This window comes from Geospiza fortis, unplaced genomic scaffold (assembly GCF_000277835.1).
Source record: "Geospiza fortis unplaced genomic scaffold, GeoFor_1.0 scaffold452, whole genome shotgun sequence".
NCBI classification, from domain to species: domain Eukaryota; kingdom Metazoa; phylum Chordata; class Aves; order Passeriformes; family Thraupidae; genus Geospiza; species Geospiza fortis.
The window spans coordinates 651,344-674,973 of NW_005054369.1; the positions used below are offsets into that span (position 1 = coordinate 651,344).

The following is a 23,630-nucleotide window of genomic DNA, read 5'->3' on the forward strand; positions in this document are numbered from 1 at the left end:
TGGGAGGTATATAGGATGAACAGAAATCCTTGACAAAGATGTAATATTGTGGCCAAGGAATTAGTTTCAAATAGATTTTCAAAGCTCATGGGTTATTAAAAGGCTTCAGAAAACCTTAATTCTCGTCAAATTGTGAGAACAAAGGAAGAAATAATGAGGCTGGCTGAAGGCAGACATAGAAACACATTATTGGAAAGGTAAAAGAACAGGTAAAAGCACTTAGACAAAATGGTGTATATAACGTCAGTTTTATCTTTCTGGAGAAGGACTTCGAAGTTTATCAGTTTGTACCAGCTTTAAAGCATCATAAAAGTTGAGAAAGAGATTATAAACAGGATAGTGATGAAAAGTAATTACTGTAGAACTGTAAATGACTGATTCCTTTTCTGTTTCTTGCTTTGAAAATATCTTTCACACAGACAGAAATGCGTTGTGTTATATATCAAGAGTTCTATTACCATTATAGTGCAAGGGTTCCATATCCTCAGAGCTTTGTACCTGCTTAATGTTTCTCATAGGCAGCACCTCTAAGCACTGCCTGTTCCTGATCCTTGCAGTAGTCATCTGATTCCAGTTCCCACCAATCCACTCTTTTATAACACTGTTCTTACTGGCTACAGGTGTGTCCTGTTACCATCCGGCCTGCTCCTAATCTTTAGTAACTGGCTCAGCTGCAACTCTTTAGGGGATAAGATTACATTCTATACCACCTTCATTTACCCATACTGCATCCCCCTACAATAATGCATATTCCTTTCCCCTATACTTGCCTTAGGTTTAGATGTCCACCACAAAGCCCCCAGCAGCAGCACAACACCTCTGGTGGATTCTCTCTTTTGAGCACCAGTGTTTTTCCTGCTTTTAGGCGTTTTTGCACGTGGAGAGCTGACTTTCCTTGAGCCACTACCTTTGGCAACTGGCAGTGTCATTTCCCCTCTACTGGTCCTGCTGGCCTGAAGGCAAGGTCAGGGCAAGAGGGTGAACAAATGAAGAGAGCTGGAAGTCTTGGAGCCAAGTTGCTTTCTGTGTTCACACCACCTCTTCCAGGAGCCACTTGTCCCAGACTCCCCAGTCAGGTGTTTTTTCTCTTAATAAAACTCAGAAAGGAAACTGAAACATTAAATGAACACTACAGCTAAAAACACTTAAAAGAACTAAGGGTGATTTGAATAGAGGAGTATAAAAAGGGGGTGGAGGTCAAGAGGCAGGTTTGAGGATCAGGAGTAACACAGTAGGAAAGAATTCAGCTGTAGGGTCATTCAGGCAGCAGCAGATATGGCCCAATAAGGAGCATCCACCAAGGTTATTCTCACACTGTCTCCCAGAATCCCTTCAAATGCAGGCAGTTCTGGCTGTTGGGGACATTCATTCACTATGTGACAAAAATGCACATGTGTCATGTCCCAGGGGAAGACCAGGTCTGTTCATACGAGGGGTTTTGAGGCTGTGAGACCCAGGACACTACCCAACCATCAGACACAGGCACGGGCAGTGTACAGATTGATTTCACCTGCATTTGGCTTTTCATAAAACATCTGATATTTATTTTTGCCTCTTTCTTAGACTTAAAACTGAACATTTTTCCTTTTGTGGGGACGAAGCAAAGGAGACTAAAAGTCTGAGTGCTGGGTGCTCCCCTCGTTGGGTATGGCCCATCTGGTGCAGCACAGAATGAATAGGGACAGATATGGGAATTGAAGTCCTGCACAGCATTCCCAGGCAGATACAGAGAGAGTGATTTTGTTCAAGCTCCCTCCTGCAAGAAGCATATGACAGAAAACCAGCACAGAGTGTTATTGTAAGTCTTCTTATTCCTTTGTTAAACTGAAAGAAAATGATTGATCAATGAGCATAGCAGAGCTTTCTATAGTGTTTAACAGCTCTAAGAGCCACTAAAAATGACAACTGTGATTGAAATTCAACAGTTTGATACCTCATTTTTGATTGAAAGTGCATAGAAAACATTTGGTTTTTAATCCAACTACAGCAATATAATTTAATAAACACTTGCTCCAGCAAGCAACTGACCTCTGAAAAAACAGGTTATGCATTAATTGAGGCTGATATTAAGAGACAAATGTCTTAAAGTTTCTTGTGTCTCAAGGTTTTTGATCACAGTAAGACAAATTTTATCCTGTGTATTTTATCTCACTAATCAGTGCTCAAGAACCAAGGCAAAAATTTCATTTATTCCTGATGTGATATATGCATATATATACATACATACACACACACACACACATATATATATATATACACACATATATATATATACACACACACATATATATATATATGTGTCTATATACACACATATATATGTTCTGCTACCAGGAATGAAGCAGTCTCATAACTCAAGTTTTTTGTGGAGTTTTATATTACTTGGTTTTTCACAAAACTTCCTGCTGCTCTAATCTCAGTGTGTGCAATAGATAAGACAGATAATGTGAGGCATGGTTTGCAGATTACATTGGAATTTTAGCCTCTACAAATCAAAGGTGCCTGTTATTAAGGCATAAGTCCTGATAGAAGTTAAAAAACACTTACTGGAAGTGCCAGAAATGCACTGGTGAGACCCAGGAAGTAGCCTGACATGTTCATGTGTTCATGAGCCTTGCTAGCAGATTTAATTATTGTGCATAAATTTAACATTTAGTCCCTCTCTGTGGTTGAAACTCCTTGATATCATCCATAAATTTTCTGTTCACAATGCATCAAAGCAGCTATGGCTGGACAATCTGGAGACCCTCAAGTCCATCCCCTTTGCTTTGTCAAAGAAAACAAGCTGCTCAGGACTGTCCAGTTGGTGTGAATATCTTGAATAATATCTTGAGGAATCTATAAAATTTCTGGGCACCCTATTCCACTGCTTGTCCAGCCTCACAGTGGAATTATCTTTCCTTATGTTGAGTTTATTGTACCTCAGTTCATGCCCATTGCTTCCCAACCTGCCACCAGGCACCACTGAGACAAGTCTGACTCATTTTTCATGAATCTTAAAGCAGGATTGACCTCGTGAGCCCCTCCCAAGGACAGTGTGTGGTCACTCCACTGAGCACATGGTATTGTTTTTGCTCTTGTCAGGCAGTCAGGAGCAGTGGAGCTGTGAATAGCAATGCTCAGGCTTCCATTTCTTTATTAACATGCGAGTACAATCAGTTGTATTTACCATTGTCCTCCAGTTTGTTTGCTCTTCTCAGTTACAGCTTTAACAGCTTCTGATTCTGTTTCTGGACTCTGGCCTTTTGTCTTTCTTTCCTCAATTTGAGCACTGTGAACCTTTGCAGGAAGAGCACTCTTTATTCCCCTTGTTCTAGACCCAAGCCATGCCTTTCTAAACAAGGAGAGTTGGAACACACCAGCAAGAATATTGAGATATGTCCAACTACTGCAGTTTGGTTGTAGCTCTTCTGGTAGTCAAAATAAACAGAGAGACACAGCCTGGATGGGGTGTAATGAAAAGAATATCAGACCAAAAACTGGCCTGTTTCTAGCTGAGCTCTATTTCTCCTCATCAGGTGAGCAGAAACAGTAGAAATGCAATAAAATGACCCCAGCACACAGGACTTGTCGTGCCCATAAGTCATCCTAAACTCTATTAAGACTTCACACAGACCAACCAAGGAAACCAGCTCAACAGGACTTTTGATTTCAGTTCATCCTTCTTTTCTGTTGTATAAACATTGTGATTGAAGGTATTGAAGGGAGTTCTGCTGGCAGGTGTATCTGAGGACCATAGGTGCAGTTTGAGGGAAGACCCTGGTAAAGCAGAGCAAGCTCAACAGAGGCCTGCAGCTGAGGTCCACTTAGGGTATGTTACAAAAAATGGCATTAATTTACTTTTTATTCCTGACTTAATCCCATTTATTATGGGTTTTTTTTTTTGTTTTGTTTTTTGTTTTTTGTGTACAAACAGTAGGGGAACAAAGCTACAGTTTCAAATGGAGAACTAAAATGTAATCATTTATAAGACCAAGACTCTCTGCTGAAGAATGTACCAGAAAATCTACTGTGAATTTGCTGCTTCATCCTGCAATACCTTACAGTCTGCGTAATCAAGCAATTACCTATTAAGAATAAATAAATAAAATTGGGATGGTTGAGGCAAAGAAACACATATATTCAGCAGTCTGGATCCAAAGGTAGCTCTGGGCCAGCACATACAGTTGAAGATAATGCATAATAAAGGGCTGGCATAGAGTTTCTTTTCTTCCTAGTAACACAAATTATCTAGGAAATGAAAACTTTACCACTCCTATGTAATCCTTCTGCAAAGATCAGGTAATCATAAAAAATATTGCATAATAAATCAGACACAGCATGGGTCAGGCTGACCTTGGGAGCCCCAAGCAGTGCAGAGTATAAAATCGAATGCTCGGTTTTACTGGGATGTCTTGACAAGATGGGTGCCACCAGGGACCTGCTGTGGTTATTCCTGCTAAATGCAGTGCTCCTGGATGCCATCTCACCTAATCTACACAAAAATTATTCTTCCCAAAAAGGTAGGAAAAAGGGTGTCTTACTTTGCTACTCTGGGTCTATCCATGGCACTCACAGGCCAGTTTAATCAACCCTTTGGAAAGATGGGAAGACAGATTGAAATTAGATAACATCAGGTTGTCTTATTAAAAATACAAACCAATTGATACCACAATTAGGTATTATTTTTGTTGAAGTTAATTTAGTGCGATGAAATTATCATTGTTTTGCAGTAGTGTCTTGCAGCTAAGTTTGAACCAAATTTAAAAAGAAATCTGACATGAAAAATTGAGAGACCTTGTTCCTATAAATCTATGGCTTCCATTATGGAATTATGAGGGATTATAGTTTCTTAGGCTGTAATGCATATCTGCTTTATAGTAACTCAAACTCCACCTTGCAAATGCACAGGGAGCCACCCAATACTTATTTAGCTTTATATAATTTAATGGGAAATACTTATTTAGCTTTATATCATTTAATGGGACTGCAACAGAAAGACACAGTTGCTGTGTTGGAGGATGTCAGGAAGCCCCAGGTGTGTGCATTTCACTAACTTGGGACTTTCAGGCAGGTGGAATAAAAATCTGGAGATTATAACAATTCAGCCTGCATGTGTAAAAATACAAAACAATGTTGGGTTTCCTCAGAAACCAATATTTAATACTGCCTAGGACTTTCTAAGCCCTATCAGTATTTTTAAAAAGCTAAAATAACAAAAACCCAACAAATTAATAAAAAAGGTATGACTCTCGCTCCTCTTTCACAGAAGATATCTGAAGTCCTATGCTCCTGCTAAGAATTTCTTCTGACTTAGGCACCTCTTTGTTCACTTTTTTTTGCAGTGAACACCCATTATATCCATGGGAATATTGGTGATAGAGTGTGCATTGCTAATTTTGCCCACTGCTTTTCAAAAGACAGTTCAAAATGCTTGACTTATACAAAGGGAAACAGAGAAATGAAAACTAATCTAAGGAAATCAGAATAAGAGACATTTAAAACAATGAAATCGTAGAGCAAAGAAATCAAAAGGGTCTGATATCTGTCTCACTGTATAAAGTCACTTTCTACATATCTGGGAGTTACCAAGTATTTTGTGTGTGGTACTCAGATAAAAGAGGCCTGAGAAAGACACAGCACTTCTATAATTCTGTATCAGATCATTGAGCCTAACTAAGCAGGTCACTGATTTCTTTTAGCATTAAAATACATTCTTTTTGCATTAAAATACTCACAAATACATTTATGTAAGTTTTCTTTGTTCTTGTTTTGGGGATTTTTATTACTAATTAATTTTACAGATAAACCTGTGTATACAAACAACTGAAAGTACTGTGGTATTTCAAATTAGAAGCACATCTTTAAGGGATTTCCAAACATATTCTGTATTACTCATGCCCAGGCACCTCTTGCTGTAAATTTTGAGTATTTCATTTTATTAGGTTATCAGTAAAACTTTAATGCTTGGCTTATTGACCTCCCAGCAAATTTTGTCTGTTCCTAGCAAATACACATTAAGAATTGCAACTAAAAAAATTAAAATATTAGTCAAAAATCCAAATTATTCTGTTTAGTCTGATCAAACATTAATGCAAACACGTATGTATGAAAAACAGGTTTGCTAGTTGGGAGATTTGCCTTCAGTTGTCTCTGTTTGCATCCTTTTATCAATTGAAAAGATAATTTTGTGAGGCTACTACGCCCTTGTGGAATATGACATTACTAATTATATCTTATTTTGCAGACACCAGATCTTTGCTCTGCATCCCAGAAAATGCAGCTCTCTAGGGAAAACATACCTGATATGAATTTGTTTATCAGATGCATTGTAAATTAAGTCACAGAAAGCAGCCATGTACAACAAGAATCTGAAAGTAATGCACTCATGGAGTCACAGAATTATAGGGTGATTTGGGTTACAAGGCAATTTTAATGATCTTCTGGCTTAAACCTCCAAAAAGAAGCAGAGACAGTTTAAAACAGCTGCTCAGAGCCATGTCTGACCTGGAAAGTGGCCTGTGAAGGGAAATCCACAACATCTCAGGACGACCAAAAAAATAAAGACTCATTTTATAGGGAAAAAAGTGTTTTGAATACATGTCCAAAAATTCTTGGTTTCCTTACTCCTTCCACAAAAGATCAGCCTTGAGATTGACACATTGCTCTCTGTCTCCAATTTGGCAGGGTTGGACCAACATCCCCACCACTGGAAGGAACTTGATCATAATTCTTCACTCACCAGGGACTCACCTGCTTCATCTTCCATCTCTCCATATGCCACAGCCCCTGATACATCCATGTTAATGTCTGCCATTCTTCCAGGTGGGTATGAATCTCTCTGAAATTTCTGGCCAGTGCTTTTGAGGAACCAGTAATTCCCACAGAGTTTGGGGTTTGGTTACCTCCATGGGACAGCAGAGCCCAGGAAAAGCAGATCATAACTGAAACCAAGGGTGGCACTCCTCATGGTCTGGAACTTGTAGACCCATGCCAAGGTGCCAACAAGGGAAGGTGCCTGCTTGTTGTCTTTGCTGGTTGGAATTTGGTGTGTGTTGGTGATGAGTGCAGGGTTATGTTTCTGGTTGATCCCACCATGAAAAACCCCCTTGCTGACACCCCCAAACTCTCCATCTGCCATGTGACAGGGTGACAGCACCATGCCCAGCACTGGGAGAAACCTGGCCACCCTACTTCATCCAACAGAACCCTAATTGCTTCTTTTCTTTCCTCCCCTGCAGATGCCACCAATGCCACAGCCAGCCTCACTGTCTCTGCTCCTTTAGGTGAGTCTGAGTTTCTCCTGGGTTTTCTGGCCACTGTTTTCTGCAGAAACATTTAGTGCCTCAGAGGTTGGGGTTTAGTCTTCTCTAAGGCAGAGCAGAGCCTGGAAAAAGCACAGCAGAATGCAGTTGAGACTGGGAGTCATGGTAGCTTGAAATTCATAGAGCATTGCCAAAGCTCTGGCAAGGGAAGGCACCTGCTTGTGGTTTTTGTTGGCTGGAATTTGGTGAGAGTTGGGAATGAGTGTGGGATGATGTTTTTGGTTGATCCCACAATGAAGGACCACTGTGCTGACATCCTCATGCTCTCCATCTCCCGTGTTCCACGGGGGCACCAACATCCCCAGTCTTGGGAGTAACCTGGCCATGCTCCTTCATCCACCAGGAGCTCACTTGCTACTTCTTCTTTCTTGCCTACAGACGCCACAGCCAAAGATCTACCCCAGTTCAGGTTGGCCACTCCTCCAGGTGAGTCTGAATTTGTCCATGTTTTTCTGGTGACTTCTCCTGGCTGAATAGTTAGTGGGGCAGAGGTTTGTGTTTAGTCTTCTCCCTGAGAGAGGAAAACCCAGGAAAAGCAGCTTAAGACAGCCAAGACTGGGAGACATGGTGGCCTGAAATGCGTAGTCTGATTTCAAGGCCCTGGCAAGAGAAGGTACCTTTGTGCTAGAATCTCTTCCCAAGTTTTCCATACCTCCTTCTTTCCCAGATGCCACCATCAGCCTGGTGAACGGCAGAGGCCACTGCGAGGGTCGCGTGGAGATTTCACACTCAGGGGGCCGGGGCACTGTCTGTGACGATGGCTGGGACATGAACGATGCCCAGGTGGTGTGCAGGCAGCTGGGATGTGGAGCTGCCCTTTCTGCAACATCAGGGGCCTCCTTTGGACAAGGCAATGGCAGCATCTACCTGGACGATGTGAACTGCACAGGCTCGGAGTCATCCATCTTCCAGTGCAGCCACCGTGGCTGGGGCAGCCACAATTGTGCCCACAGTGAAGATGCTGGTGTTGTGTGCTCAGGTACCACTGGTTTGACTGCCTGCATGCTGGGACTTTTTCAGCACATGGTCTTAGTCGGAATTAGGCCGAAAAATTGGCCTAAAAATGGCTCTTCAGACACATTTCATCACAAAATACAGTCCCATCTGAAGGCAGAGAGGACTTTGAAGGGACTTGGAAAGGGGGGAGTTGCATCACCATTTGTGGGTAGTTTGTGACTTTTGTGGATATTTTTCCATATCTGCCCTGGAGGCCTCCAATGAAGATCCACCTTTCTATTACTTCCTATACAAAAATTATCCCCAAAGCTATGTTATTTCATTTCTAGGTTGACAAAGGCATCACCCTGGCAAGAAGAGGTGCCTTTGTGCTAGAGGATCTGTATCTCCTTCTTTCCCAGATGCCACCACCATCAGCCTGGTGAACGGCAGGTGTTGATCCCACCATGAGAGACCATTCTGCTGGCACCCCCGGGCTCTCCATTGCCCATGTGCCAAGCTGGCAGCAACGTACCCAGCACTGGGAGAAAGGCAGGCATGAACCTTCATCCAACAGGCCTCACCTGCCTCTTTCCTTTCCTCCCCTACAGGTGCCACAAGCACAACTACAGACAGCCCCATTTCCGTTCCTTCAGGTGGGTCTGAATTTCTCCAGTTTTCTGGCTGCTGCTTTCTACAGAAACAATTAGTGCCTCAGAGTCTGATGTCTGGTTTTCTCCATAAGAGAGGAGAAGCCAGGAAAAGCAGTTTAATACAGTCGAGACTGGGAGTTGTAGTGGCCTGAAATTCATAGAGTGATTTGTCTCTGGCAAGAGAAGGTACCTTTGTGCTAGAATCTCTTCCCAAGTTTTCCATACCTCCTTCTTTCCCAGATGCCACCATCAGCCTGGTGAACGGCAGAGGCCACTGCGAGGGTCGCGTGGAGATTTCACACTCAGGGGGTCGGGGCACTGTCTGTGACGATGGCTGGGACATGAACGATGCCCAGGTGGTGTGCAGGCAGCTGGGATGTGGAGCTGCTGTTTCTGGCCGAAAAATTGGCCTAAAAATGGCTCTTCAGACACATTTCATCACAAAATACAATCCCATCTGAAGGCAGAGAGGACTTTGAAGGGACTTGGAAAGGGGTGAATTGCATCACCATTTGTGGGTAGTTTGTGACTTTTGTGGATATTTTTCCATATCTGCCCTGGAGGCCTCCAATGAAGATCCACCTTTCTATTACTTCCTATACAAAAATTATCCCCAAAGCTATGTTATTTCATTTCTAGGTTGACAAAGGCATCACCCTGGCAAGAAGAGGTGCCTTTGTGCTAGAGGATCTGTATCTCCTTCTTTCCCAGATGCCACCACCATCAGCCTGGTGAACGGCAGGAACCGCTGCGAGGGTCGCGTGGAGATTTCACACTCTGGGGTCCGAGGCACTGTCTGTGACGATGGCTGGGACATGAACGATGCCCAGGTGGTGTGCAGGCAGCTGGGATGTGGAGCTGCTGTTTCTGCAACATCAGGGGCCTCCTTTGGACAAGGCAGTGGCAGCATCTACCTGGACGATGTGAACTGCATGGGATCAGAATCATCCCTCTTAAAATGCAGCCACAATGGCTGGGGGGATCGGGTCTGAATTTCTCCTGGGTTTTCTGGGCACAGCTTTTGGCAGAAAGAATTAGTGCCTCAGAGTTGCTGTTTAGTTTTCTCCCTGGGAGAGGAGGAGCCAGGACAAGCAGTTTAAGACAGCCAAGACTGGGAATTGTGATGGCCTGAAACTCATAGAATGATTCCAAGGCCCTGATGTCATCTTGGTTTTTATCTTGTTTTCCTTTATATATTCTCTGTATCCTTTACACACATATTTGTAGCTTTCTAGCTTCTTGTAGTACTTAGCTACAGCATTTTCCTAGGCAGGAAGTCAAAACTCATTCCAGGATCACTATGCTATCATGGTTCTTTCTGGTTAAAAGGGCCAAAAAATGGCTCTTCAGACACATTTCATCACAAAATACAGTCCCATCTGAAGGCAGAGAGGACTTTGAAGGGACTTGGACAGGGGTGAATTGCATCACCATTTGTGGGTAGTTTGTGACTTTTGTGGATATTTTTCCATATCTGCCCTGGAGGCCTCCAATGAAGATCCACCTTTCTATTACTTCCTATACAAAAATTATCCCCAAAGCTATGTTATTTCATTTCTAGGTTGACAAAGGCATCACCCTGGCAAGAAGAGGTGCCTTTGTGCTAGAGGATCTGTATCTCCTTCTTTCCCAGATGCCACCACCATCAGCCTGGTGAACGGCAGGAACCGCTGCGAGGGTCGCGTGGAGATTTCACACTCTGGGGTCCGAGGCACTGTCTGTGACGATGGCTGGGACATGAACGATGCCCAGGTGGTGTGCAGGCAGCTGGGATGTGGAGCTGCTGTTTCTGCAACATCAGGGGCCTCCTTGGGACAAGGCAGTGGCAGCATCTACCTGGACGATGTGAACTGCATGGGATCAGAATCATCCCTCTTAAAATGCAGCCACAATGGCTGGGGCATTCACAACTGTGGCCACAGTGAAGATGCTGGTGTTGTGTGCTCAGGTACCACTGCTTTGACTGGCTGCATGCTGGGACTCTTTCAGGAAGTGTCCCCTCTTGGCTGGATATGGGTGTGTGTTGGGGATTATGTTTTTGGTTGATCCCACCACGAGAGACCATTCTGCTGGCACCCCCGGGCTCTCCATTGCCCATGTGCCAAGCTGGCAGCAACGTGCCCAGCACTGGGGGAAAGGCAGGCATGAACCTTCATCCAACAGGCCTCACCCGCCTCTTTCTTCCTCTGCAGGTGCTGTAGGCATAACTACAGACAGCCCCATTTCCGTTCCTTCAGGTGGGTCTGAATTTCTCCTGCATTTTCTGGCCATTGCTTTTTGCAGAAAGAATTAGTGCCTCAGAGTTTGGGGTTTAGTCTTCTCCAAGGGAGAGCAGAGCCTGGGAAAAGCACAGTAGAATGCAGTTGAAACTGAGAGTTGTGGGGCCCTAAAATTCGTAGTGCATTGTCAAGCCCTCTCAAGGGAAGATTCCTGCTTGTGGTCTGTTGTGATTGGACTTTAAATGTATATTTGGGGTGAGTGCAGGATTTTGGTTTTGGTTGATGCACCATGGGAAGAGCATTCTGCTGAGACCCCCATGCTCTCCGCTGCCCAGTGTCAGGGTGGCACCAACGTGTCCAGGGGTGGTAGGAAACCTTGCCATGCTCCCTCATCCTCAGTGCCTCACCTGCTTCCTTTTCTTTGTCTCATACAGATGCCACGAGCACAGCCCTTCTTACAAATCCTCCAGGTTTGTATTTTTATATGTTTTTTCCCATTTCTCTGATCCATTACTCTTGAAGTGTCATAATTACTGTTTTGCAGGTGTGAGCTGTTTCATTTGCATATTATACATTGGGAAAAATCCTTTCTGGTTTTAATTCTTTATATGCTATTCATTAATCTTTTGGCTATTCATTAATCTTCTGGGTTTGAGTGATTCTATGGCTGGGGGTGGATTTCAGAGTATGCGGATTACATGGGACATTTTCTTTTGTTCATTCTCTGATTTTATTTCATCTTTTACTTTATTTCATACCCATGTGCCTGAAGCCCACAAAGTTAATAACTGCAAGTACAGGTCATAATTCTCTGAAGAGTTCATCACTTTTGTAGCCTGAGAGGAGCACAATCATTATGTTTCTTTTGAGATTTAAACTTGTGTTGCCATGGTTTCTGTATATAGAGCATATTTTTATTTGATCAGAAATAAATCTAAATTAATCACTTCTATCCCTTAATTTCTTTTTTTTTTCTTTTCTTTTTCAGGTCAAAAAATTATTTGTGGTGATATATTTTTTAAGTCTTCCGGAACATTTCAGAGTCCTTCTTTGAACCCTTCAGAAAAAGCAGATTGTTTGTGGCAAATACACGTAACAAACAATTTCCTCATTATGCTCACATTTGACAACATTCAGTAAGTAAACCACTTTATCCTTGGGCAATAAAAAAAATTCCAAATCTCAAGGGCATTCACAATTCCTGGGCACATTTACCATCCTATAAGTGAATGATAAATATACATGGGAAATGTGTGAGTGCAGAATCCTATTATACTGTTTGTTCAGCATTTAAACCCCAAAGTTTAGCAAATGCTTTTTTTAATGTATTGTCATTTCTTCCTCAGGTTGCAAGGTGGATGCCAGAATGACTATATTGAGATCTATGATGGGCCACCCAAATCTTCTCCTCTACTTGGAAGAATTTGTTCTAGTTCTCATCTCACATACACCTCATCTTCAAACTTCATGTCTGTGAGGTTTTACAGTGACTCCAGATATTCCAGTGGAAGTTTTAGGGCTCAGTATCAGTCCCTTCCAGCAGACCGGAACACCAGTAAATTTCCATTCTATTTGTAATTCTGTTCTCTTAGTAGTGTTTTCTTTGCTCAAGAGCTTTTACACACTGGTTTTTTACTAAATAAGTATTTGTTAATATTGTTGAAGGAATCTCACATGGATGATATTCCTGTTTGAGTTTTGTGACTGATTATTGACTACTCACTTTCAGAAAATAACTACTTTTTCTTCTTTAAAAATATTCAATTTATTTACCTTTAGATGTTTTCTGTTATTTTCTAAACTCATATTCTTTGTACCACATCATAATTCATATGTATTTTTGTACCTTTCTGGACAAACTTTCACAGAGTCATAGAAATGTTGGTTAGAATGGACTTTTGGAGTCTATTCAAAACAGAGCTGCTGCCAACACCAGGTCAGATCCATTAAGAACTGGTCTGGCTGAGTGTCTATAAATATTCAAAGGATGAAATATTGAAAGCTACTACTCTGGGTGACCTGTTCCAGTACTGTCCTATTGCTCTCATATCTAAGTCTCAAGTGTAAAAATAAGAGGTTTGCCTTATGAATTCTCTTCCCTAAATGGCAGCAGTGATTGCATTTGTTGGACTTCCAATATGAAAGCATTATCAAGTACCCAAAATCACTAATAATTCATATATTTTTTTCCCCTAGCCCTTCTGTGCTTGCCAACCTACATGTATGCAGTGGTAGACAGACACTATCTCCAGTCCCAGGGCTACTCAGTGGAGAGCATCAGCCTGGCAGACCCTCAGTGTAGACCAAAAATTACATCAACTGAGGTTATATTCAACATCTCATACAGCAACTGTGGTACAAGTAGACAGGTTGGTGTCAAGATATTTGGGACAGCTCTGGGCATGGGAATTTAATAGACGTTTAGAAAATTGTCATCGATTGCAAAGGGTGTTGTTGGCCACAGGCACGCAAAACACAGAAAAGTAGCATGTGTTTCTGGAGGCTGAATTTGGTTAAATATTTATACTTATCCTTCCCAGGGTACTTACATCCTTCCCTGTACCTATTTCAGAATGATGTTCTAGAGAACAAAAATAGAGGGGAGAGTTAAGCGAGCAATCCCATCCTGGATGCTTGGGATTTTTCAGTGTGACAGGTCCTTTCTGGCTGCCAGCACCTGGGACATACATAAGTTCATAATGCTCACAGTGAACATGACCCCACGTGGAAATTTAATACTCATTTAATGTGTCAAACAGGGCAACAACGAAACAATCACCTACTCCAACGTGATTAAAGTGCCTGCTCCTGGCCAAGTCATCAAGAGGCAAAAAGACCTTCACGTGCACATCAGCTGCAAAATGCTGCAGGACACCTGGGTTCAGGTCATGTACATTGCTGATGATGTCATCGATGTCAACAAAACCCAGTATGGCAGATACGAAGTCAGCCTGACGTTCTACAACTCCTCATCTTTCCAGTGGCCAGTGCATGACTTCCCTTACTATGTTGACATGGATCAGAATTTGTACCTCCAAGCTTCTCTTCACAGCTCTGACCAAAATCTGACCGTGTTTGTGGACACCTGTGTGGCATCACCTAATTCTAGTGATTTTAGAACACTGGTCTATGAATTGAGCAAGAGTGGGTAAGAACTTTGTAAAAAATTACTTTAAAAGCGTCTCTATGTGTTGTTCTAAAAGAACTTAATTTGTGAAATGAGGTGATTTAGGACCACTGTACATTGGTTGTAATTCTCAGGGCAAAATTCTTCTAAGAACAACTTTTTGGCAAAGCCTGAGTAAAATTCAGAATGGTGACCAAACATCATTCAGAAGTTGCAGTCAAGCACTGAGATTTCACTCAAGGAGTCAGTGAGGAAATTGAGGTCTGACTTTGTTTCTGAAATAGATGTATGAAAAGGAGGGGTGTCCATGGCTCTACATTTCTGTACATCATAAGTTTTACAGCATCATAACTGGAGTACAAAACTGTCTACTCAAAAAGAAGAGAAATTCCTTAGCCTTTTCTTACTATTCCAGAAACCTAAACCACTTTGCCTAAATTCATACCAAAGTACATTGAAGCACTAAAGAGAATGTTTATTTTTTAAAAAAAGTATATTAAAATTAGGTTTATGCTTCCAGAGAAGAAAGGAGAACTTTCCCTTTCTGCAACAACTTTCAAGGGCCTCTTTTCAGACAGTTAATCCTGTTTGCAAATGCATAACAGGCTCTCACCTGAAACACAGAAACCAGCAGAACCATTTTTCAGCTATTCATGTTTACACAGAAAATGTTAAGCTATGAAATTTCTGTGCTGTGCACATTTAGTATTTTCTCTTCTTTCTAAAAGCACAATTTTTAAAGCCTTTTGATTTTTCTTTTACTTCCTGGTTTTATACTTAACCTTGAAACTTATTGCAAAGAGAGGGTGTAATAGTGCTTCTGCTCATGAGAAGCTGTGAGTTAATAGCTAATCTTGTTGATTTTATGTTGATTTTATTTCCTAATGTCGATTTTATGTCCTCCCAGGTGTGCTAGTGACCCTAGCTATGCTCTCTTCCCCTCACCACATGGCGACATTGCTCAGTTTGGATTTAACGCAAAGAGAGGCTGCCATAGTGCTTCTGCTCATGAGAAGCTGTGAGTTAATAGCTAATCTGTTGATTTCATGTCCTTCCAGGTGTGCTAGTGACTCTACCTACTATCTCTTCCCCTCGCCACGGAGCGATATTGCTCGGTTTGGGTTTAACGCCTTCTCGTTCGTGAGCCGATTCCCGTCGGTGTTCCTGCGCTGCGAGCTGCTGGTGTGCAGGTACCACGACTTCCCCTCCCGCTGCTACCAAGGCTGTGTTAGCAGGGTCAAGAGGAATGCAGATTCTTCCCACGAGCAAGTGAATGTTGTTGTTGGACCCGTGCAGCTTCGGGAAGCTCGCGCTGAGAGCAGGAACATTGGTAAGTTTAAATATCTTGAATAACGTAACACTCTGTGTGTTACTGTCTGTTTGCATTTCAGTTCAGACAGGAAATCCAGCTCTGAAATGAGCTTTTGCTGGTTTATTTACAATTTGGCTATAATTCTTATGAGGGATTATTATTTTTTATTTATATAAAATAGTTCTATTAGATTTACAAGCTCTTTCTATCATAGCCTAGATCCATTCTTTGTTCTGCACATATCAAGTGGCAATTGATTAATTTCTATGGGAAGAGGGATGAGATGTAATTAATCTGATTTATATTAATTTTCCAAAGCTGTCTGTGCCTAATTTGCATGTCTGTTATTTATTTACAATCAATGTCTAGGTCCTCTTGGAAATGCCGTTTCTCAGTGTCCTGTATCTGCTGTTTCCACTACCAGAAAGCAACACCTTAAGGTCTTTGAGTGCAATCATTACAGACTCCTAGTTTCTCTTTAATTTCTTGCCACAATCTTTTCTTGTTTTGCATAGTCACAGAATAATTTGTGAAATAATTTGTGGTTTTCTGATCAGATCCAGATTAGAGCTTTTTAACTCAAAATCTCTTTGCCTAATTATCTTTGCAATTAACTAGCTCAGGGAAAAAAATCAAACCAGTAAGTTTCTCTCTGACTCTTTTATGCACAGGGCTGGCCTCTGACATCCAGGCAAAAGGGGAGACCCTGAGCTCAGAGCCTGCTGCCAGCTCCCACGTTCCTCTGGCTGTGACCACCGTGGTGCTGGTAGCTGCTGCTCTCACACTGGGAGGATTTCTTTGGAAGAGGAAACTGCAGGAGGGCATCCCATACCAGAAACTGTGAGAGGCAGCTCCAGGCATGGAGGTGGAGGGATACTTTCACCAGCCACCTCCTTCGTTATTTGGGTTCGCAATCAGTGTGAAGGGCAGCTCCTACTTGGCTATTCCACCATCCAGACCATGTTTGAAGAATCAAGATTACACCTGATGTTACGATGAACTGCATTCATAAAGCAACCTGATTTTAAAACCTGAGGTGTGAAGAAGGATTGATTCTTTCATCCCAGCATCCAAAAAAACACCTTCAGTGCTGGACGTTTTGAAGCTTTTTTGTTGAACTCCTCATTGAGTGTCTGCCTGAGAAGACTGAAATAGGTGACCTGAGAAACAAGAACTGATTTATTTGGCCCTTGCTGATATGCAGATGAAACACCTGTGTAGCACCATAGACACACTAGGAAGTAGTACAACAAAAATGTTTCTTTGCAGTAAAAAATCTCAATAATGAGCCATAAGCAAATATGCTCAGGGGCTGTGTGTGAGGAATTATTGCTGTACAGCATTCCTGACTTTGAGATATTGGTTTTTCCCAAATCCATATTTCTCTGAATAAATGTAGGCCATTTATACGATTTTATATGGAGGATGAATATAATCCCATTACTTAAATGTGTAATTAAAGAAAATGGTTTTTTGAGCAATATTTTTTTTTGTATACTTGCAAACATCCCACTTGTATGTGTGACCTCATGGCTAACACACTGCTGGGGTTTGAGAACGTGGCTTCTGACAAAGTGACTTTGCCAAGCAATTATTCCTGCTCTTGCTCTCACACATTTCTACACCTGGAATGGGTGGGAAGGAGAAAATGTACATAAGTTCCCATAAGGAAGTGTGATCTCTCTCCTACCCCATGTGAAAACAAAATAAAAAAACAATAAAAAAATTATTTGGAAGAAGCTGCTTAATACAGGTGGAAAGGTCACTGGTATTGATTGAGAAATGCCCTTCTTGAGACGTTCCTGTTTTCCAGCCAGCTGTGAAAGAGGCAAGTTCATTTGGAACTGAGCAGTGTCAGATGTGCAAGGTGAGCCAAAGTGGTGACGTGTGAGGAAGGTGAGCTGTGCTCGTGGGTGACATCCTGACCTGACCAGGAGGATGAGGGCAGCTCTGACAGGAACCAGCCCCACAGCCTGGACCATCTGTTCTTCAAGCTGCCTTCTCCTCGTGGTTCCAGGCAGGGCTCTCATCACCTCTCTGTGATGTAAAGAAGGGATCACTCACATAGGGGATGGCACTGCACACAGAAAGTGAGAGTGTTTATCCATGCTTGAGGAACAAGGATTTAGGGTCCTCCTCCTCCCTCTGCCTGCAGTCACCTTTGGAGGGCAGAGCACCTCAGAAGGCTGGCCTGCCTTCACCTGTTCTCTGGACCAGAGATTGTCTGGGCTCAGAGGAATGCAGCCATCTGCTCAGCACAGCAAGGGCCCTCCAGGACCTGGGCTTTCCTAACTCTGTAGAACAGGACCTTCCCCTCTCTCTTCCCAGACCTGCTGTATTCCCCTTTCCCTGTTCCTGCTGCTGTGTTGTTGCTACCACACCATCTTGCAGGCACCTTTTTACACTTCTCCTATTCTCTCAATATTATTTTCACAGACAAGCAGAAAGACCCCAGACCTAGATCCTGATGTCTCCAATCCTCACCATCCCTGTGCTGTTCAGAGCTGAGTTTTCCCATAGCATATCTGGGCCAGAGCTCCCAGATGGAGAAATACCAAGGCTGGATAAAAATGCAAGGTAGAATTACCAAGTTCACTGGTTTCCATATTAAATATTGCTGCAGAAAGTGTTGCCAAACCGTTCAGGTGGTAGATATTTCAGATTCCTCCTCATTTCTTGCTATCTCCCTTGATCCACAAGCATTATAGAAATTCAGGATTCAGGAAAACTGGGTTTGATGAGGAAAGGGTCATGTGCTTGGGAAATGATCTCTCTGTCACAAACCCTCCTGCCTGGATTCAGACTACCACTCCTTTGTGGAGAAGGCTGTGGATATCCTTATTCCAGTGTAGATACTTTCCTATAGTCATGGCTGAAAGCTGATTAATCTTGTTTGTCCTTTCACCAGTTTCCATTTTTACCTTAAAAACCCACTATGTTTGCAAAGTGCCCTCACAATTGTCAGCAGAAGAAAAGGTGTTTTCAAGGCTCAGTGTAGCTTCATTCAGAGTGATGTGCTGGGAAATACCTCAAGCTGCCAGAAAAAAGACCTTGAGAACAAAAATATGTTACTGCAAGAGATTTATCTAGCCAGGGGAAGGGTGAAATACTGTATGGCATTTGCACTCACTAATTAAGGTTAATTAAAACAAATTATTTATCTATTTCCATCGTGCAGAGATTGCCTGATAATAAAGATCTCTAGAAATATCTAGATTTTTGAAATGAATAATTTATTTATGAAGAAGGTAGTGAAGAACTAATCAATCAAACAATCAATATTGATTTTTCCTGGGCAGCTTAAGGCTTTCTTTTTTACACTTGAACCACCTGGGAATTCCTTTTGTGTTCCCCTTCCTCCTTACCCTTTTTCAGTTATTACAAGGGTTCGGAGAAGAACTGTGACCCATCACTCACTCTTGCTTCACTGATTGCAGTGTTTGATTGGCCACTCAAATAAACTGGATTTTTCATTGTTGTCAGGATGTCAAAACCAGAATATGAATAGTGGTGTGTACACATCCTCATTCATGTGCAAATGTGGTTGTTTGGATAAAGAAGAAACGTATTTACCATTGTGAATGTTCACTTTCAAGGCTTCCAAAGTTATCTTTGGCCTCTTATATTTTTCACTTCCTTCTTCCATTCCAATGATATTGGCCTGTGTGGAAAGAAGTTTTAGATCATTCTCTTTTCCCCCTGGGCTTTGGTCTTCCTGCTTGGTGACTGTCCCCAGAGGCAATAAATTCATATGTGGCAACAATTTTAACTGGTGATAATTCCATGCAAGACATGATGGCTGTGGAGGTAGGGATGAGATGGAGAACAGTGCTCTGACTCTTCAGTGTTAGGATGATCATCAGAGTTTCTTGTTAAATTGTTAGAAACACAGAAACAGAGGAAAATAACCACTCTGGCGAGAGAGTTATGAATGAGAACTAAGCATTATTTCATATTGTAGAAGAACCTTGGATTCATTCTTCAAAGAATAATGCAGCTGTTATTGTCACTATGTAAAATTACACAAGGAATATGTTAAGACAGTTCCTTAATCTGAAGAAATCAGGACTTTTTTCCCTCCAATTTGTCGGTTCAAAGGATCAAATGAAATTTTAGAGGAAAATTAGTTTCAATCTATTTCTTTCACTATGCATGAAATCCACAGTTTTTTTCCACAGTGTTTGCACAAAAAGTTATCAGTTGACCCCGATTCTCTGACATTTCCTTGCAATCTGTCTGTCAGTGAATTTTGACTGGAATTTTGGCTTCTACTTTAATGTGCCCCAAAAATAATTGGTTCCTATTGGGGCCGGAGCTGTTGACTTCAGCGGCAAGGTTCTTCAGAGACCCCCCAGCCAGAATTAAACAGGGTCACTAGGTCTGATCTTATTTTATTTAAAGTCTGCTGAAGCTTTAGACATTTATGGCTCCCCAGGAAGACCTGCCACATCAGTTGGCAAGGGTCTCTTGCTATTTTGCTGGAAGAAACCCATTTAAGTTTCAAGATTCCACCACCAGCCCAATCCCTGACCAGGAACCTCCTCATGAAAGAAAAAATGCTGAGATGCATCAGCCAGAATTGAAAGGTATCTTTGGACAGGAGCTCTCTTTTTTTCTTCTGGTACAATGAGATGATTGTGAAACCTATAGTAGCATAAATACTTCCTTCCAGGCAATGGAAAATGTTACTCTTGAGATATTGTCTTTTTGCAAAACCCAGGAAGTTACAAAATATTAAATAACAAATCAAACACATGTTTGTTTCAGATTAGAGGGCTTTTTGTTTTTTGTTTTATTGTTCTGCTGAAGAAAAAGAAACCTGGTGAGCCACTCCCCTTCAGAAATAGAGAGTATATATTGTGAGGTTCTCTTTATCAGCAACACCTGGTGAGATGGGTACCCCCATGGTTTTGACATGGCTTCTCTTGTTGGGTCCAGCAGTTCTGGAGGCCAAAACAGGTAAAAGATTTAGACTTGTTCAGGGCACATAAAAAAAAAATATAAAGACTGCTTGGAGTCCTCTCTGTTGGTTCCAAGAGCAGAAATTAAATTCAGGCTGGTATTGGTTTGGGCAAAAGATTGGGAATTGGATGAAAGAGCAGAGTTTTGTTCTACTAAAATTATGAACTAATCATCAGAGTGGATGATAAAAGTGATTGGAACAATTTGTGGATTTCATTTTGCTGCCACAGGGTCCTGCTCATCTTAGTGCCCTGTATCACTGCAAGAATTGTGTCTGTATGTCATGAATGAGGTATTCTTCCAGTTCCAGAAATCTGATCTCAAAATCATGGAAAGATTTATTTCTTTAGTTATTTTCCATGTGTATTTTATTCCAGAGTGTATGTGTGCACACATATGCTATATATTTAATATTGCTTGTATCATTTGGTTCTTCTTGGCATTATGTACAATTTAACAAAATATAACATGAAGTTAGGTTTTCACACTCTAGCACTGTGGTTAAATGATGGACACCTAAAAATTATGAGAGATTAAATACTTTTATTTCAACTTTTTTTATGATCATAGAATTTTTCCTTCCATGATTACTTTCTATCTCCTGAGTAGTTTGAGTGACTTTGAGTTAATAGTTCTGTGTGCATCTTAGAATAATTGCTGATGACTTTTCTAATGAGTTATTTAAACTTTGTGATGATAATTTATATTGCCACCATTCACCTCGTCAATTCTCTCCCTCTGTCTCCTGCTTTTGTGGTGGTAACTCATCTCTGGCTGCTCTGTGTCCCAGAGCAGAGCATTTGCTGTATTTGGATAATCACAGGCTTTTGTCTTTTTGATACCTTTGAAGTGTGAGGAAGGATTCAGCCTATCCAATTTCATCCCCAGCTGATGGTTATGCTCTCACAGTGATGACAGCCCTTGAATGAAAGCAAATAAAATTGGCTTAAGTTGGTTTGATTTCCTAATCCCACTCTGACTTTTTGCCAGGTTTGCTGTTTCACCTCTCAAAAACCCTGCGAGCAGGGTTCAAAAATGTGCGTGCGCAAGTAGATATTTGAAGGAACAAGGCAGATAGAAGTCAAGGGGCACTTTTGTAGCTTTGCCCTTTGAAAGTCATAAAAACCAGGGCAAATTTAGTTTGGTCACCATCTTGACTGTACTTCTGGATCAATAGCAAAGAATTAGGTGCGGTGAAGAAATCCTGGAGGTGTTAACTTTTGAAATTTATTTTGCTTTGGATGACTTAGTGTTTAATAATAAGGTAAATATATACTTGGCAGCAGTGTAAAACATAACAAGTGCAGCTGCATGTTTTGATTTCCAGAGTGTAAATACTGCAAATCCAAAGTTAAAACATTTATTTGCTTGCTTACACTTGATAGCAAAGCCTTTAATAAACTTCTTCATCAAAAATGGATCTCTAAAATCAGAATTTTCATGCTGGTCACACCACAATGTCTAAACGAGACATAAAACTGAAAAGCAGATGGGCTTTACCTGAATGAATGCAGTAATCAACTGTATACAGGATAGGTTATTTCTTTATTTCAAAATGTAATAAATGTTACTGGTATATAAGAAATAAATCCACTGAACTCCTATTGAAATCTTTATAATCCTGTTGAGATCATCATCCATTCTGTAGAACATTTGGTGGAATTTTCCACTAAAGGAATTGGATGATGGATTTGATAAACTATAGGATTTGATGACATGTGGACTCTTGGTTCTTAAACTTGTCCCAAAAATTTCTTTTCCTGCTTAAACCGCTTGTGCTTAGCCTGCTGCCTAACTTTACTGCAGGCATCTTGCATAAAACACACGTGGCTGATTTGAGAACTGTAAGAGAAGAATAAAAAAGGAACAAATCACCTCCGTCCTCACAGGCACTTAATAATGGACTAGGCAACACCACCTAGGGACAACAGGGGAAGAAGGCAGAATAGATGCTCCTTCCAGTCTATTTCCCTGACTGTTTTGTGCCCATGCCCTCTCTCCCAAAGCTCCCTACATCCATCTGGTGAACGGAAGGCACCAGTGTGAAGGTCGTGTTGAGATCTACTACCGGGGACGGTCGGGGACAGTGTGTGATGACTTCTGGGACCTCGCTGACGCCCAGGTTGTGTGCAGGCAGCTGGGCTGTGGCAGGGCCATTGCAGCTCTGGGAAGTGCCTACTTTGGGCAAGGCTCAGGTGACATCGTGCTGGACAACGTCAGGTGCAGTGGAAATGAGGTGTCCTTGCTGCGCTGCAATCACACGGGGTGGAGAATCCACAACTGCGCCCACTATGAAGATGCTTCTGTTGTCTGTTCAGGTACTCCCACATTTTTTTCTCCCCCCAAATCCTGTATTTTCATTCCACTGACCCTGCAGAACCAGCATGGATTTGTCATCTTATTGCAGCGGTTCCATACTATTGTCTCCTTATTGCAAAAGTTTCAGACCTTCTTGGTGTTTCTTGTGGAGCAGCTCGTCAGAGCACTGACCCTTTCTCCTTCACAAAGCAGCCAACTGACTCCAGTTCCCTTCTCAACCAGCCACCCCACTCTTTTATAGCACTCTTCTTCTCACTGGTTACAGCTGTGGCCTGTTAAAGTCAGGCTTGTTCCTAATCTTTGATAATTGGCCCAGCTACAACTTCTTAGGGGTGAGATTAGTTTCTACACTATCTGTATTTTCTTATATTCTATCCCCCTACAGATTTGTGTTTTTCTCATTATGTAAAACCTGCGCTTGCTCATCCATACAAAACAATTAAAAACACCAAAGATCTGATATACATTGCAGATATGCAGGACAATTGTTCCATCTAATCACCTGGCAGTGGCAATAAGGAAACAATTCAAAATTAGAGGCAAAGCTACGTCTGTTCAGCAAAGTTTATCAGGGAGGAATGGGGTTAGGTGAATTCTCAATGGATTTCTTATGGGCAATAATAATTTCACAATCACAGCTCAGATTGTCATAGCTCACAATTCGCTTAGGATTGTTTCCATATTTTTCAAGTCTTCCTTCATTTAGGTCCATTAATGCTTTTTTCCTTCACAAATATCCATCCAATTTGAGTACTTTTTCACCTTGCTGTGTTCATTTTACTTTCCCATTATTTTTTA

At 41.7% G+C, this 23,630-nt stretch overlaps 1 protein-coding gene across 1 annotated transcript in view; it reads left to right on the top strand.

Annotated features, from left to right (window-relative positions):
- The first annotated feature begins 6,335 nt into the window (after positions 1-6,335).
- LOC102043478 (deleted in malignant brain tumors 1 protein) overlaps positions 6,336-23,630 on the top strand; it is a 52,513-nt gene continuing 35,218 nt past the window's right edge. Inside the window, exons 1-12 of the mRNA XM_031059881.1 lie at positions 6,336-6,356; positions 6,805-6,808; positions 7,221-7,265; positions 7,683-7,730; positions 7,972-8,292; positions 9,134-9,301; positions 9,605-9,865; positions 10,527-10,841; positions 13,309-13,481; positions 13,872-14,260; positions 15,298-15,569; positions 22,520-22,831. Coding sequence (XP_030915741.1) covers positions 6,336-6,356; positions 6,805-6,808; positions 7,221-7,265; positions 7,683-7,730; positions 7,972-8,292; positions 9,134-9,301; positions 9,605-9,865; positions 10,527-10,841; positions 13,309-13,481; positions 13,872-14,260; positions 15,298-15,569; positions 22,520-22,831 — 2,329 coding nt within the window. The remainder of the gene's footprint in view (positions 6,357-6,804; positions 6,809-7,220; positions 7,266-7,682; positions 7,731-7,971; positions 8,293-9,133; positions 9,302-9,604; positions 9,866-10,526; positions 10,842-13,308; positions 13,482-13,871; positions 14,261-15,297; positions 15,570-22,519; positions 22,832-23,630) is intronic.